General features: G+C 39.8%; 1 protein-coding gene across 2 annotated transcripts in view; it reads left to right on the top strand.

Annotated features, from left to right (window-relative positions):
* Positions 1–15,951, top strand: part of LOC106611370 (neurexin-3a) — a 914,099-nt gene extending 898,148 nt beyond the window's left edge. Inside the window, exon 7 of one of the 2 annotated variants that reach the window (XM_045723685.2) lies at positions 11,329–15,951. In XM_045723685.2, coding sequence (XP_045579641.2) covers positions 11,329–12,260 — 932 coding nt within the window. In that variant the 3' untranslated portion in view covers positions 12,261–15,951. The remainder of the gene's footprint in view (positions 1–11,328) is intronic. The other variant, XM_082955793.1, reaches the window with a different exon arrangement.
* The last annotated feature ends 1,865 nt before the right edge of the window (positions 15,952–17,816 follow it).

The raw sequence follows: 17,816 nt of genomic DNA, 5'->3' as shown, positions 1-17,816 counted from the left end.
GTCATGATCTATTCTACAGTATACTTACAAAAACAGACAGATATTATAATCCTACTACACCTATATTGTGCGAGTGTTCCTTGTAATAATATGTGTGGCTGACTTTGAACCTGGGTGGTCTACACACCGAAAGACTTTGTTAGACCTCTGAGCCAAAGCCTCCAGTATAGTGGAACAATGCAGTCACACTGCTGAACACGCTGCTGTCAGAATGATGTGAGGATATGTGAGGACAGAGGATGCTAATGCCCTGCCACTAAACTGTAGCAATTAAAGTTTGTGTTTAGAAAGGAATATAACACTGCTTATGGCTAAGAAATTCCTTGGCATCATTCTTAAAGTAAACAGTAATTTGTCACCGGCATTCGAATGAACAATGTTTTCACAATTCTAAACTATGCCAGCAATATTGGCAGTGTTAACGTAGCTGCCAGCACAGACTTTAATTGTTCAACATTTTAAATGTGTCGCTTTAAAATGAGCTGAGCTTGTTTTTTGTTTGAAGACAGACAGAATGTTGATGAGTTATAGAAGTGTTCTGAAAAGACCAGAGACGGAATGGTGATGAGTTACGTGTTCTGAAAAGACCAGAGACAGAAAGTTAATTATACAGCCTTAAATCAAACTCTGGCTGAATCTTACCTTAAGATATAACACCATTTTCTTGAGATATGGGTGCATTATTGAATGTTTAGCTCAATGCCGATCCTCCCTTCGGTATCAATGCATGATTTGCACAAAGGTTTGAGGGATGCACGTGTGTATTTCAAGTTCAGATTTGGTCCACTTCACAAACAAGCAAGACATGAGTCGACAGTGGCAGAGATTAAAGACCATCTCTCGTCGACAGACACCTCCTAGTTTATCAGACACAGCCAGGCTACAACATACACAAAATGTTCAAAACATAAGGTACACCTGCTCTTTCCTTGACATACACTGACCAGGTGAATCCAGGTGAAAGTTATGATCCCTTATTGATGTCACTTGTTAAATCCACTTCAATCAGTGTAGATGAAGGGTTAAATAAATATTTTGAGACAATTCAGAGGGTGAATGGGCAAGACAAAATATTTAAGTGCCTTTGAATGGGGTAGGGTAGTAGGTGCGAGGTGCACCGGTTTGGGTGTGTCAAAAACTTCAACATTGCTGGGTTTTACACGTTCAGTTTCCTGTGTGTACCAAGAATGGTCCACCACCCAAAGGACATCCAGCCAACTTGACACAACTGTGGTAAGCAACTGAGTCAACATGGACCAGCATCCCTGTGAAATGCTTTCAACACCTTGTAGAGTCCATGCCCCGATGAATTGAGGGCAAAGCTCAATATTAGGAAGGTGTTATTAATGGGAGAAGAGACTAGAGTAACTTTGGAATTTACAACACTTCCACTCTTACATATCAAGGCACAAGGCGAGACCCAAATGTAGACACAGGAGGCAGATGGTTGGAGTCTTACAATGTTTATTAATCCAAAGGGGTAGGCAAGAGAATGGTCGTGGACAGACAAAAAGGTCAAAACCAGATCAGAGTCCAGGAGGTACAGAGTGGCAGACAGGCTCGTGGTCAAAGCAGGCAGAATGGTCAGGCAGGCGGGTACAAGGTCCAGAAACAGGCAAGGGTCAAAACCGGGAGGACTAGGAAAAGGAGAATGCAAAAATCAGGAGAAAGGGAAAATCACTGGTTTACTTGGAAACATACAAGACGAACTGGCACAGAGAGACAGGAAACACAGGGATAAATACAATGGGGAAAATAAGTGACACCTGGAGGGGGACAATCACAAGGACAGGTGAAACAGATCAGGGCGTGACATTACAGGGTTCTGGTTCTATGTTTTGTGTCATGTCAGTCAGGGAGAGTAAAATCACCTGAATGAACCTACATCATCACTGTGAACAGGGTAATTACACATGATCAACTAACGGCTAAATCACAGTCAAAAGCCACTGTCATCAAAACCTCTACTTATCCACTTCAAATAACCTGTCTTCATGAGATTTTCATAGCATCTGAATTCTTATACATTATGCATATTAGCACGAAGTTAAGTAGGCATCATTAGCATAGTCTTTATATAAGATTGAAGAGAAAAAAATGTGTAAAACATACAGTGAATTTATGTTTTTGAACCTCACAATGATCCTTTTGATTCTTCAGAGCCAGTCACTGTCTCAGTATTCTGTTTGTAGTGAGAGCATCTAGTGTGTTACGGCAGGATAACGTGTACGCTAATAACCGGGAAGCAAGTACAGGGAGTGAATTTAATGAATAAATGAGCATGGACCAAAACAAGAAACACGAGTAGCGTACAGACATGAAACAAATAAACAGAAACAACAACAGCTGAGGAAAAACACAAAAGGGAGAGACAGATATAGGGGAGGTCATCAGGAAGGTGATGGAGTCCAGGTGTGTGTAACGATGATGACAGATGTGTGTAATAATGAGTGAACTGCTGACAACGAGCGTCAAAGTGGAGGAGCTGGAGTAGAAGTGACAGGCAGCCGCGTCTTAACGCCTGTTTCAATTATCCTCTATATGGCTGGCCAGCCCCAGGTTAAGGTTAGGGTTAGGGAAAGGGTTACGTTTAGGGTTAGGATAAGGGCTAAGGTTAGGGCTAGGGTTAGGGTAAGGGTTACGTTGAGGGTTAGGATAAGGGTTAGGGTTGGTAGATAGTTGAAATGTTTCTGATAGTCTGGGTTAAAGTTAGGGCTAGGGTTAGGGTTGGTAGATAGTTAGTTGAAATGTTTCTGATAGTCTGGGTTAAAGTTAGGGCTAGGGTTAGGGTTGGTAGTTAGTTAGTTGAAATGTTACTGATAGTCTGGGTTAAAGTTAGGGTTAGGGTTGGTAGATAGTTAGTTGAAATGTTTCTGATAGTCTGGATAAAAGTTAGGGCTAGGGTCAAAGTTAGTAGATAGTTAGTTGAAATGTTACTGGTAGTTTGTAGATCATCTACTGAAAGACTATCCAAATAAAGTGTTTCCCAGACAGGTAGTAAATCCCTGGTGAAAGACATGGAGCAGAGGATACTCTTCTCTGGCCATGGCCTAGCTCACCAAGCTATTAGAGAGGTGGATCAGGACTCCTCAGGCTCAGCTAGAGGGTTGCAGTAGTTCTACATCTGTTAGACACGGAGGTGAACCCTCTACTCTCAGATGGCAGCCAGTGAAGACCAGACAATCATTTATCATTAGAAATCAGGAAACATACGTATTTATCCCCAAAAATGCCTCCAACATATGCTCTTCTATATGGTTCTCCTCCCAAGTAGAATATCAAAATATAGCTTTTCTCTGCTCTATACAAGAAAAGAAAGCAATACAAAACCAGCTTCAGACACACTGTTATGGGCATGGTGTGAATTACAGGAAGCCATTGGGGGGCTCAGCTCCCCTGAATGAGATGTTAGTTCCCCTAAATGCAACAAAATTATACTTTAGGGAGTCTCTAAATAATGCTAATTTAATCATGCTCCTATATGTTTCCAATGCAGGGGTAAATATATTTTACAGTGGTAAATGTGAAAATATAATCTTCTAATGAAAACCAACACCACAACGTCGCTGTCATGGTTTAAACTCTATATTTCTATGACGCTTTGCTGTCCATCCAGTAGTGCTGAATTTCAACCTCTGCTCCTTGACGCATAGATGTTCCTTTGTACGTCCTCATTTTCACCATTTGTTTGCCATGCGTCCTTGATAAAACAAAATTGTTCATTAGATTTATCCCATGATTTATCATTGTTTGCTTAAGTCAGTCAGCTGTTTAGAGCGCTCATTGAGTTGTTTTTCAGGTGCACCGTGGGTAATGGTGTTCTCCATGACCAGAAGTAGTAGAACCATTTATGTAGCTTCATTATTTTCTATCAATATATGTTTTCTTTCCTGGATCAGCTGACGATGGTCAAAAAATATCACTAGACAACTAGCTTACAGCTAGACACCAATGCGCATCCAATCCATTCAACAAGTATAGGTTAATGACAGTAGGACTATAGTTGACTCTTTCGGTTAGAAGCTTTAGATTTTTTCAATGGCATTGGCCTACATTACACTGAACAAAAATATAAACACAACTTGTAAAGTGCTGGTCACCTGTTTCATGAGATGAAATAAAATAACTGAAATGTTCCATACGCACAAAAGCTTTTTTCTCCCAAATTTTGTGCACACGTTTGTTTAAATTCCTGTTAAGGAGCATTTTATCGACCTGACTCCCAAGTGGGTGGACCTATGCCCTTCCAGGCCCACCCATAGCTGAGCCCATGCCCAGTCATGTGAAATCCAAAGATTAGGGCCTAATGAATACATTTAAATTGACAGATTTACTTATATGAACTGAAATTGTTGCATGTCGCGTTTATATATATATATTTTTTTTGTGTGCCCTTGAGAACTGTTTTCACTGCAAAACATAATGAAATGTTACCTAGGCCTATTTACACTTAGGCTACAGTGCATTTTCCAAAACCTACAAGATCCATGATTCATACAGGGTTGAAGTTCAATGTTTTAATTCAAATGTGAAATGCTTAATAATGACAAATAACACTGTCATAAATGTCATTAATGTAAGGAAAGATAGTGTTGTAGGTCACATGATTTGTGAAGTCTCCAGTCATTAATTCATGGATTATGGTGTAAACATGTTTTGATTCAACTCATGTATTATATTGAATGTAAGCTACCTGTTCTGCGTATGTTCATGTGTTTAAAATAGCCTTGGCTGAGAGGGTAGGCTACTGGCAGTTGTGTAGGCCTAGTGGAGGATAAACCCAAGTAAACGCTGTTTACCCAGCTTTAAAAAAAACATGTATTGAAAGAATAGGGAGCGTTACTTTGTTTACCACGACCGGCAACCACCTATTTTTTTTTAACACTACATCACTGGCTACCGGCTATTTCAAGTTCATGGTAATAAACATTGTAGCCTAGTCGTGTAAAATGACCGTGTGTGTTAGGGTGACCATTCTGTTTTTCCAGGGACAGTTTCAGTCCTATTTCAGGTGTCCCAACTTTTCAGCCAACAAAAAATGTACATTTGTTGGCAAGACACATCAATTAATGTAGACCTATTCAATGACAATCGCTGATTGCCATTAGACACACTTTTTGGTGTTTTGTAATAGATGTCTATTTCAATTCATCAAATGGTGTGTGTATACATGCAGTTTGGATGCTGTGACTATTTTGGAGTGGACGAACATGCCTACTTTTTGAAGATATTTGTTTGACAATCAGATGAAAATATCATAAATGGTTGTGTTCATGCCACAGCAAAAGGTAATACATTTTTACCGTTTAAATACCGTTTTTATTAGGCCAATAAGTTCCATTCAATAGAGACCCCCCCAAAATGTCATGGTGTAATTCACACTCTGGTTCTGGGTGAAATCTGTCAGTGTCCTCTGCCTCCTCCACTGTCCGCAGTGCTGTCTGTCAGTGTCCTCTGCCTCCTCCACTGTCCGCAGTGCTGTCTGTCAGTGTCCTCTGCCTCCTCCACCATCCGCAGTGCTGTCTGTTTTTACAAGATAAGAGCTCCTGTATCTGTCTTCCGAGTGCTTCTCAGACATTCGCTAGCTACTATCTCACTCAGGGAAGGGTTGTTTACGCTCATGCCAATATTAATGTTCCATTTGACATTGCACAATTTTATGATGCGATGATTTGCATCCACAAGAATAATATCTCGCTGTCCACACCTCTGTAGCTGTCCACACCTCTGTAGCTGTCCACACCTCTGTAGCTGTCCACACCTCTGTAGCTGTCCACACCTCTGTAGCTGTACACACCTCTGTAGCTATAAACACCTCTGTAGCTATAAACACCTCTGTAGCTGTCCACACCTCTGTAGCTGTACACACCTCTGTAGCTGTCCACACCTCTGTAGCTGTACACACCGCTGTAGCTGTACACACCTCTGTAGCTGTCCACACCTCTGTAGCTGTCCACACCTCTGTAGCTGTCCACACCTCTGTAGCTGTCCACACCTCTGTAGCTGTACACACCTCTGTAGCTATAAACACCTCTGTAGCTGTACACACCTCTGTAGCTGTAAACACCTCTGTAGCTGAATGACATTGACATGATGAAATGTGTCAGAACGCCTTCAAAATTAAGTTAAGCTCCTGGTGAAATTACAGATAATAACAAAAAAAAACGATCTTGTTAGTGAGATCCTCAGTTTAAAGTGTTTATCAGATACATTTTATCTGCATTTAACTTTTAAAAAAAAGACAACAAATAGTTTCATACCCTCTTGTGGAATTCCTTTGTCTGTTGCTGTCTAGCTGTGAAACTAAAGGGCTGTGGGAATCAAAATTCCTTCAAGTTGTATCTTGAATGGTTTTTTTTTGTTAAATTTAACTAGGCAAGTCAGTTAAGAAGAAATTCTTATTTTCAATGATGACCTACCCGGGAACTGTGGGTTAACTGCCTTGTCCAGGGGCAGAACGGCAGATTTTTTTTTAACCTTGTCAGCTCATGGATTCGATCCTGCAACCTTTCAGTTACTGGCCCTACGCTCTAACCACTAGGCTACCTAGTAATGACTTATTTTTCCGTCTGTTACTGTAGAATACATAATTATGGGTCAATTTCATTCTTCTACTGCTACAGCCCTTGGTTGAACTGTGCCCCTGTACTTCTCTAACCTTGCTCAACCATTGACACCGGCATGCCGTATGTCCTTTTGACTTTCCCTAAAAGCAACTTACTTCAAGCATGCATCAACATCTTGCAGTACAACCAAAAAAATATTATAAACTGGGTGGTTCGAGCCCTGAATGCTGATTGGCTTGCAGCAGTGGTTTAACAGACCGCATACCATGGGTTTGACAAAACACTTATTTGTTACTGCTCTAATTACATTGGTAACCAGTTTATAATAGCAATACGGCACCTCAAGGGTTTGTGATATCTGGACAATATACCACGACTAAGGGCCTAAGATGTGTTGTGCCTGAGAACAGCCCTTAGCCGTGGTATACTAGCCATATACCACACCTCCTCGGGCCTTATTGCTTAATTAACCCATTCTCAGCCAGTATGTTCTTCTCTCTGACCTACACCCAGACTGCACACCGGCTCCATGTGTTATTAAGACTAGCGTAAACAGATCTATTTGTCTTTCAATACCAATGACCGAGGGAATGTCGTCACCTGACTGCTCCTCCCGACTGTCTGTTTTATAGCCTCTGGTTGTAGTGTGTACAAATTGAAGTGGCTTTGTTCTCTCATTTTATATGGACATTTATATTTTGATAGTTTATCATATTTTATACATATTTTTGTATCGATGTTCAAATTGATAAATTACATTTTTATTATGAATAGGATTTTTGGGGTAATTACTTACTTTGTTATGGTAATCATTAGTTTTGACCACTTTGAATCAGATGTGAGTATTTGGAATCACATTTTTTATAATTTGTATAGAATAATTTAAATGTTCATCTTATTTTGGGAGATTTGGAACTACTTCAGTGAATGGACTGTGTGCTTTAGACCACTGCTAATAATCTAAAAACAAATAAATCAAGTTATCCTCCATTTTGTCAAAACCAGTCCATTAAAGTTGACACAACATTTGGTGAAGTGGTTCCAGATCCACATATCTTCCTTGGTTTTTCAGATTTTTGAGAGCGATTTTGAAAAAACAATTTCACTTTTTTTTATTGAATGATTGATTGATTACGTAAAAAAACTAAACTGCATGGCTAAGATGTTGCAGTTCAGGGTTTGTCAGACTGTCACTGTTAGTAGAGTTATGTTATTCTCTGTACATGGGCATGTATGCATAAGCTCACTGGTTGTATGTCCCCATCCCTTCCTTACAGCCAAAAGCTCTAACGCCGCCCGACTTCCTCGTACTGCCTTTACATGGACATGGCAACTGACTTACACTATCACCCTCATCATCCTCATCTCCTCTGTAGTATGTTCATAGGCCTCTCCCCCTTGGACAGTCATCCATCCATTCTAAATTAAAGAACAAATACAAACTAAGCAAAAACTTCAAATTAATAGAAGGTAGATATTTATTGAGAAGTCAATGCGAAAACGTATAGATGTACCGTTTTCTTTTGAAAAACTGGATTACTTATCGAAGAAAAAATAGTAATTATGTTGCCGTTTATTTTTCATGTTATGTGGTGTGGATGTAAGTGTTGTTCCCTCCCTGCACCATCATGTCTAAAGAAAAAATAAACAAGACGTCCAATTGCTAAATTATTATTGATCTATACAAAACTATACTGAGCCAAGAACATTCTCACACAACTTTCTTTTGTAAACTTTTTTTTTCATGCCAAAATCATGCGGTGATTGTTGATGTAAGTTGACAAAGACTATGTGGTTTCTTCCTTGAATAATGTTTTAGTGGGCTGTTATGATGTTTAAAACATACTTTTTTTAACGTTTGCTTTGTACAACATGCAGCTAATCTTAATGTATTAGATCCAACTGTTCTCCTAGTTTGTCTAACATAGTAGTGTTTGCCGTAATTTGTGAGTGATAAACTATTAATGTATGTTTGCCTTGATTTAAATTCATTTTTTTATCATTTAAAATTTGCATCAGTTTGTAATGCTTAGTGATACGATAGCCTTGCTAGTGAACTGTATACACATACCTTGATGGCAGTGGGATTTGGCAGCTGCAATGACAACCTGAATGTTCATAATTTCCCTTTTGAGAAACAGACCATATCTACACTCGCCTTTTAACGCTACACCAAACTCAGCATGTGATTGGATACCACTGTATTTTCCTCCAAAAATCTTTTTTATCCTTTAGAAAACAATGGGGATTTGTTACTTCATACAGTATGTTGGCCTCCACATACACACACAAACACATTAATGCACATTCTTTATCGTCATTCTCCTCTAAAATTAACCAAGTGCCGACAACATGTGTGGATTTGCAAGTCTAATTTCAACCTGTTGATTCCCAGTGCAGCTCTAATCACTACAAAAGCTCTTCATTGCTCTTGCGTTGTTTTGTTAGCTTTTTAATGAAATACTTTGTTTGAAGCTGAGAACAATGTTGCTGGTAGATTTCTGTATTGCGTGCCTTGCTTTATAGTTAGAATAATGTGCTCTGAAGTGCAAGGAGATGCGCCGGATAGTTATTTGTTTACATTCACTGATCACTTACAGTTAATTAGTGGGCATATGAAAGAACCTGTTGTTTCTTAATTATTCAATGTAGATACTCACAAGGCATTTGTTGACTTTTCAGAAACGATAAAGTGCTATTGAAACCTTATTTAATTTAAAGTGCAGGCTAAATTATTTTGGTATCATTTTCACTAAAGGCCCCCTAAGCTGGGGTGAAAAAAATGAATTTAATTGAATAACGAGCTCTTGAATTGAATTGTGCAAGTGTAACTTGATTATGAAAGCCCCCAGTGATTCATGCTACACTACATCATATTGTGAGTTGATCACATGGTTACATCACAAATACACACAAATACTCACACAGGTATGATAGACAACCCCTCCAGAATGATACAGACACCCCCTCCAAAATGATAGACACCCCCTCCAGAATGATACAGACACCCCCACCAGAATGATACAGACACCGCCTCCAGAATGATACAGACACTCCCACCAGAATGATACAAACACCGCCTCCAGAATGATAGAGACCCCTCCATAATGATACAGACACCCCCTCCAGAATGATACAGACACCCCCACCAGAATGAAACAGACACCACCTCCAGAATGAAACAGACACCACCTCCAGAATGAAACAGACACCACCTCCAGAATGAAACAGACACCACCTCCAGAATGAAACAGACACCACCTCCAGAATGAAACAGACACCACCTCCAGAATGAAACAGACACCACCTCCAGAATGAAACAGACACCACCCCAGAATGATACAGACACCCCCTCCAGAATGAAACAGACACCCCCTCCAGAATGAAACAGACACCGCCTCCAGAATGAAACAGACACCACCTCCAGAATGATAGACACCACCTCCAGAATGAAACAAACAACACCTCCAGAATGATAGACACCACCTCCAGAATGAAACAGACACCACCTCCAGAATGATAGACACCACCTCCAGAATGATAGACACCACCTCCAGAATGATAGACACCACTTCCAGAATGATACAGACACCACCTCCAGAATGATACAGACACCACCTTCAGAATGAAACAGACACCACCTCCAGAATGAAACAGACACCACCTCCAGAATGATACAGACACCACCTCCAGAATGAAACAGACACCCCCTCCAGAATGAAACAGACACCACCTCCAGAATGAAACAGACACCACCTCCAGAATGATAGACACCACCTCCAGAATGATAGACACCACCTCCAGAATGATACACACCACCTCCAGAATGATAGACACCACCTCCAAAATGATCAGAGAGTGAACATTCAGCTGTCATTGATCTGCCCTATGAAATCCTGTCATTATGGAAGCTATATAGAGCCACTCAAAAGGCTAGAGGCTGGGGTCGACTGGGGAGCCAGATCTTTACAGATCCTTCCATGGGGGTTACTGACACTGTATGGTAATCTAGCCAGTTAGGACTTCTGTCCATCACACATATCTTATTGTAGAATTATAAATACATTCAGGTTTAAGCCACTGTGCTGCTTGTTTTCCGTTTTCAAATAGGGATACGGTTATTACACATCAGCTACATGATAACTTCAGTGTCAGATGAGAGAGAATATTTTTTTTTCAAAGGTAAATACTACTAAAATCCACATTATGCTGGCCTCTATTGGTGATATATTTTCTTGAGTCCTTTTTTTCTTCGATTGAACCTTAACGTCTGGCTCACCCTCACACCTCCTGTAGCCTTTTGAACCTTAACGTCTGGCTCACCCTCACACCTCCTGTAGCCTTTTGAACCTTAATGTCTGGCTCACCCTCACACCTCCTGTAGCCTTTTGAACCTTAACGTCTGGTTCACCCTCACACCTCCTGTAGCCTTTTGAACCTTAATGTCTGGCTCACCCTCACACCTCCTGTAGCCTTTTGAACCTTAATGTCTGGCTCACCCTCACACCTCCTGTAGCCTTTTGAACCTTTTTTTGCTTTGCCTTTTGTTCTGTTTTCTGGCATGTTTATTCTTATTTAAAGCTGTGTTATGTAGGTACAGTGTGTGTACATGTTTTTTTTTTTTTCTTTGTACAGTATCGTGTTGTGCTTTTATTTTACCTCTTTTCCATTTTGGGTGAATGTGATAGCTAGATAAATGTGTATGGTTGCCAAGATGTCCTTACTTCTCTCTAACGTGTATTTTGTCTGTCTCTACGTCTAGGAGGTGAATTAGTCAGCCCTGTATTCTTAGAGAACCAATCAGTGCTACCCCCGTCCATCCCCCTCCCAACCCTCTGCCCACCCCTCACCATAATTGAAACCACCAAAGAGTCCCTGTCCGCGGCCACTGAGGCCGGGGTACCTTGCTTGTCGGACCGAGGCAGCGATGATTGTGATGATAGTGATGATGATGATGATGGCTTGGTGATATCTGGGTATGATTTCGACTCTAACCTGCCTCCTACTGATGATGAAGAGCTTTACGCCACCTTCTCCTTGGTAACAGATAAGACCTTGTCCACGTCGGCTTTTGAAGGTGGCTACAAAGCTCACCAGCCCAAGTGGGAAACCAAGGACTTTAGACCTAAGAAACCATCCTCAGACCGCGGTAGGACTACCACTACCACCATGCTGTCACTAGCACCCGACCAGAGCCGCTACACCTCCACCGCAGCCCTGCACCACGCGTCACCCGCCAAGCTGCCTGCCGGCAAACTGAATAACCGCGAGCTAAAACCCCAGCCTGACATAGTGTTGCTCCCGTTGCCCACACTACCCTATGAGGTAGACAGTACCAAGCAGAGGGCTCCTGTAATAACCTCCCCCATGTTCCATACTGTACCCACAGCCCTGCCCACCCAGCCCGTCATCAACCGAGTCCCGGGACCCCCGGAAGTGTCCCGCCAGTCTAGCAGCACCATCGGGATGGTCGTCGGGATAGTGGCGGCCGCCGCCCTGTGCATCGTCATCCTCCTGTATGCCATGTATAAGTACAGGAACAGAGACGAGGGTTCCTACCAGGTGGACGAGAGCAGGAATTACATAACCAACTCGGCAACGCAGAGCAACGGAGCCGTCGTGAAGGACAAACAGCAAAGCTCGAAAGGCGTCAAAGGAAAACAGAAAAACAAGGACAAGGAGTATTACGTTTGAGTGACGGACGTTGAGAGATGAAAAGAGAGAGGAAGAGAAAGACAGGTATAGAGAAATATAGAACTGTGTTTAACAGTTACCTTCTAAGGAGCTGCGATGACAAAATATGGTTAAAAACTAGAACCGTTACTTGATGCTGTGTAGAGTGGTTGAACTATGACATGTGTTGTAATATCAAGAAGACTTACTATTGTAAGCATACAGAGAAGGCTAATAGCATCTTTAGAGACCTTCCTGTTCTGTCGGGTCGTGTACAACTACTTCACAGCGACTGCATCATCATCCTAAGGGACTTTTAGAACTATGTGATCCTTGGCGTAAAAATAATTTTTTTTGTTTGTTTTTGTAAACCTGTACAAAATGAAAGATGTTCATTAATCTTGACCGTCTTCAGCATGTAAGCAACATGTAGTGCTTTAACAAGAGTGGGTCAGGAGAAAAAGGATCATTGTAAAGTCAATGAAAAAAAAATGGACTACTGCTGTTAAAAGATATTGTACTTTTTTTATTGTATGTATGGTTTCGACATTATAAAAGTGTGGTGTCTACGCAACAACAACAAAAAACATCTACTACTCTATGTATCAAATGACACCAAGTGAGCTCAAATGGCTGAGGAAAGATCTCTTAGGATCTCTTCAGATCTCAGAGCTCTATTGTCTGTCCTCTGATCTCAACATGATTACTCTCATTGTGTGACAGATAGACAGAGTGACACTGACGTGTGATCCTGGTGAGAAGTGGTTGCTTGTTCTTGTCTCGGTTAAAAGCAACTGATTGTAATGCATGTAATCCATTCTACCAAAACTGTACAGTACAGTACAATATACCACTAGAGAACAATATACCACGACAGTACAGTACATACCAGTACAGTATATTGTACAGTACAGTACAATATATAAACTTTGCTAAACTTTATACTTCGTCATCATCATGACCCCACAACTCTTGATTTTATTCCCTAAAAACGTCAACAATGAAAATATGAGTATCCCTCAAGATAAAAAGGTCTGTTGGTTTGCAGTCGTGCTGGTTGTGTCTTTTGCAGGCCTCTGTGTGTTGGTTAATCACCTCTTGTTCTATTTTCTATGGAGCTGTCCCATCGAGGACAGAATGCAGTACTATAACACTGTTAAAGATGTCTATACAGAAATAAATCTAACGTGAATAGTGTGAATTCTATCTGTCACAGTCAAAACTGTGTCAAACAAACACATTTGTTTAAATATTTTATTACATTATAGCCGTTGTACTTAGTAGGTACTAGCTATTGTACATACCATCTAAGTTGTAATTTTTTTGTAATTATATTGTACAGACTGATCATATGGTTTATCAGTGTATTTCATGAAGAAACATCTATAACTGTTAACTGACGTGAAGAAAGACTTTGAAGCATTGAGAATACACATTTAGTAAAGAAAGGAGAACACTATGTTAGGATAGAGCTCTAATCGCAGATGTTTCTAAGTGTCAATCAAATACAAAATGGCCGATCTTAATTGTACCAATGCTTTCTTCTTCTTCTCTGGTTATTTTAGTGTTAGTTATATTTTGAAAAGATTAAAGAGAAGCTATATTAATCAAAGACTATAGCTGTTGGATGAGGAGACGCAGTTCAGACAATCTCCTGAAACACCGTGTGATTCTTACCTCCAGGTCTGGACACTAACATTCATGACAAATCATTTGCTTTTCATATTTGTTTTACATATTTTTGTTATGCAGTGCCTTGCAAAAGTATTCATACCCCTTGGCATTTTTCCTATTTTGTTGCATTACAACCTGTAATTTAAATTGATTTTTATTTGGATTTCATGTAATGGACAAACACAAATAGTCCAAATTGGTGAAGTTAAATGAAAAAAAATCACTTGTTTGAAAAAAATGTTTTACGGAAAAGTGGTGCGTGCATACGTCTCCACCCCCTTTGCTATGAAGCACCTAAATGCAACAAATTACCTTCAGAAGTCACATAATTAGTTAAATAAAGTCCACCTGTGTGCAATCTAAGTGTCACATGATCTCAGTATATATACACCTGTTCTGAAAGGCCCCAGAGTCTGCAACACCATTAAGCAAGGGGCACCACCAAGCAAGCGACACCATGAAGACCAAGGAGGGACAAAGTTGTGGAGAAGTACAGATCAGGGTTGGGTTATAAAAAAATATCAAAAACTTTGAACATCACACAGAGAACCATTAAATCCAGTATTAAAACATGGAAAGAATATGGCACCACAACAAACCTGCCAAGAGAGGGACGCCAACCAAAACTCACGGACCAGGCAAGGAGTGCATTAATCAGAGAGGCAACAAAGAGACCAAAGATAACCCTGAAGGAGCTGCAAAGCTCTACAGCGGAGATTGGAGTATCTGTCCATAGGACCACTTTAAGCTGTACACTCCACAGAATTGGGCTTTACGGAAGAGTGGCCAGAAAAAAAGCCATTGCGCAAAAAATAAATAAATATTTGCCAAAAGGCATGTGAGAGACTCCCCAAACATATGGAAGAAGGTGCTCTGGTCAGATGAGACTAAAATTGATATTTTTGGCAATCAAGGAAAACGCTAAATCTGGCGCAAACCCAACACTTCTCATTACCCCTAGAACAACATCCCCACAGTGAAGCATGGTAGTGGCAGCATCATGCTGTGTGGATATTTTTCATCGGCAGGTACTGGGAAACTGGTCAGAATTGAGGAAATGATGGATGGCGCTAAATACAGGGACATTCTTGAGGGAAACCTGTTTCAGTCTTCCAGAGATTTGAAACTGGGACGGAGGTTCACCCTCCAGCAGGACAATGACCCTAAGCATACTGCTAAAGCAACATTCGAGTGGTTTAAGGGGAAACATTTAAATGTATTGGAATGGCCTAGTCAAAGCCCAGACCTCAATCCAATTGAGAATCTGTAGTATGATTTAAAGATTGCTGTACACCAGCGGAACGCATCCAAGTTGAAGGAGCTGGAGCAGTTTTGCCTTGAAGAATGGGCTGAAAGCCCAGTGGCTAGATGTGCCAAGCTTATAGAGACATACACCAAGAGACTTGCAGCTGTAATTGCTGAAAAAGGTGTCTCTACAAAGTTTTGACCTAGGGGGGTTAATAGTTATGCACGCTGAAGTTTTCAGTTTTTTTGTCTTATTTCTTGTTTGTTTCACAATAAAAAATATTTTTAATCTTCAAAGTGGTAGGTATGTGGTGTAAATTGAATGATACAAAATGTCAGGTTATTGGGCAACAAAATAGGAAAAATTCAAGGGGTGTAAATACTTTCGCAAGCCACTGTATTTATATATGTATATATATTTGCAGGATCCTTATATTTTTATATTTTGTATTTTATTTAATTTGTGACTATGGCCAGACTGTTTGTAATCACTGACACTTTGGTGTTTTTGTCATCTTTGGTTTTATTAGATCTTTTTTTTTTGGTATTTCAATATTGTTTTATATTAGTTTTCATATTTTTTCATGCTCTTTTTTCCATGATTTGCTTTGCAATAAAATGTTCTTCCCAAACGTGTATTCAAGTCACTTCTTTGAATAACGAGTTGAGCTGACAGACATTTTACACTGTTATGTCGTCAGTCTAGCAAGAGGGAAAAATGTGATTAATGTAGTAGTGTTTCCCCCACCTAGAAAGCTAAAACCTTTGACTTTCACCTGGAATAGTTTATTTATGTCTGAGAGAAACCCATATGATCTAGCACACACAAAAAGTATAATAACACATATACAAGTATGATGATACAATAAAAATGTATGGTGAATTAATAAGCCTTTTCATACCTTATAATATATGTCCATACATAGTTATAATCTCTTTTAGGAATATTTACCCAAAATATTTCACCTTCTTTATTACTTTTCCAAACATATCATGTCATTAGTGATTAGTCAAAATCTGTTACATTTGTGAACGTCTAACTCAACATTTGGGCCATTTAAACATAGTGCGTCCCTCCTATAGACAAGGGGAGAAGGACTGTGTGAAAAGATACATTTTGACGTACTGAGCATATGCAATGTGTCTGCCTCTGACGTAAAACAAATGTTAGACTTCCACACAAAATTACTTCTTTACTTATTTGAAGTTCAAGGAAGTGTGTAGGTCACATTTTTTTATCGTAGAGCTATGATAGTTATGTTCCATTCAAATTTAGCGATTGCTTTGCCATGTCTGTGTCATGAAGTAGTTGAGCTGGATATACAGTAGCAGTCAAAAGTTTGGACACACCTACTCATTCAAGGGTTTTTCTTTATTTGTACTGTTTTCTACATTGTAGAATAATAGTGAAGACATCACATCTATTAAATAACACATATGGAATCATGTAGTAGCCAAAAAGTCTTGAACAAATCTAAATATGTTTTATATTTTAGATTCGTTAAAGTAGCCACCCTTTGCCTTGATGACAGGCTTGCACACTCTTGGCATTCTCTCAACCAGCTTCATGAGGTAGTCACCTGGAATGCTAAAAACATGTTGGTATTAAAGACCTGGACAGGGAGAGGTTGAAAATGTCAGTAAAGACACTTGCCAATTGGTCAGCGCATGCTCGCAGTACACATACTGGTATTCCGTCTGGCCCTGCGGCCTTGTGAATGTTGCCCAGTTTTAAGGTCTTACTCATATCGACTGCGGAGAGTGTGATCACACAGTCTTTCGGAACAGCTGGTGCTCTCATGCCCAGTAATAACAAGACTATTACCTGATACCATAATATACTGTTACCCAGGTATAACAAGACTATTACCTGATACCATAATATACTGTTACCCAGGTATAAAAATACTATTACCTGATACCATAATATACTGTTACCCAGGTATAACAAGACTATTACCTGATACCATAATATACTGTTACCCAGGTATAACAAGACTATTACCTGATACCATAATATACTGTTACCCAGGTACAAAAAGACTATTACCTGATACCATAATATACTGTTACCCAGGTATAACAAGACTATTACCTGATACCATAATATACTGTTACCCAGGTATAACAAGACTATTACCTGATACCATAATATACTGTTACCCAGGCATAACAAGACTATTACCTGATACAATAATATACTGTTACCCAGGCATAACAAGACTATTACCTGATACCATAATATACTGTTACCCAGGTATAACAAGACTATTACCTGATACCATAATATACTGTTACCCAGGTATAACAAGACTATTACCTGATACCATAATATACTGTTACCCAGGCATAACAAGACTATTACCTGATACCATAATATACTGTTACCCAGGTATAACAAGACTATTACCTGATACCATAATATACTGTTACCCAGGTATAACAAGACTATTACCTGATACCATAATATACTGTTACCCAGGTATAACAAGACTATTACCTGATACCATAATAAACTGTTACCCAGGTATAACAAGACTATTACCTGATACCATAATATACTGTTACCCAGGTATAACAAGACTACTACCTGATACCATAATATACTGTTACCGAGGCATAACAAGACTACTACATGATACCATAATATACTGTTAC

Source organism: Salmo salar, chromosome 09 (assembly GCF_965601325.2).
Source record: "Salmo salar chromosome 09, fSalSal1, whole genome shotgun sequence".
In the NCBI taxonomy this organism is placed as follows: domain Eukaryota; kingdom Metazoa; phylum Chordata; class Actinopteri; order Salmoniformes; family Salmonidae; genus Salmo; species Salmo salar.
Note: the sequence above shows the minus strand (reverse complement) of the source record. Positions and strands in the feature narration are given on the sequence as shown.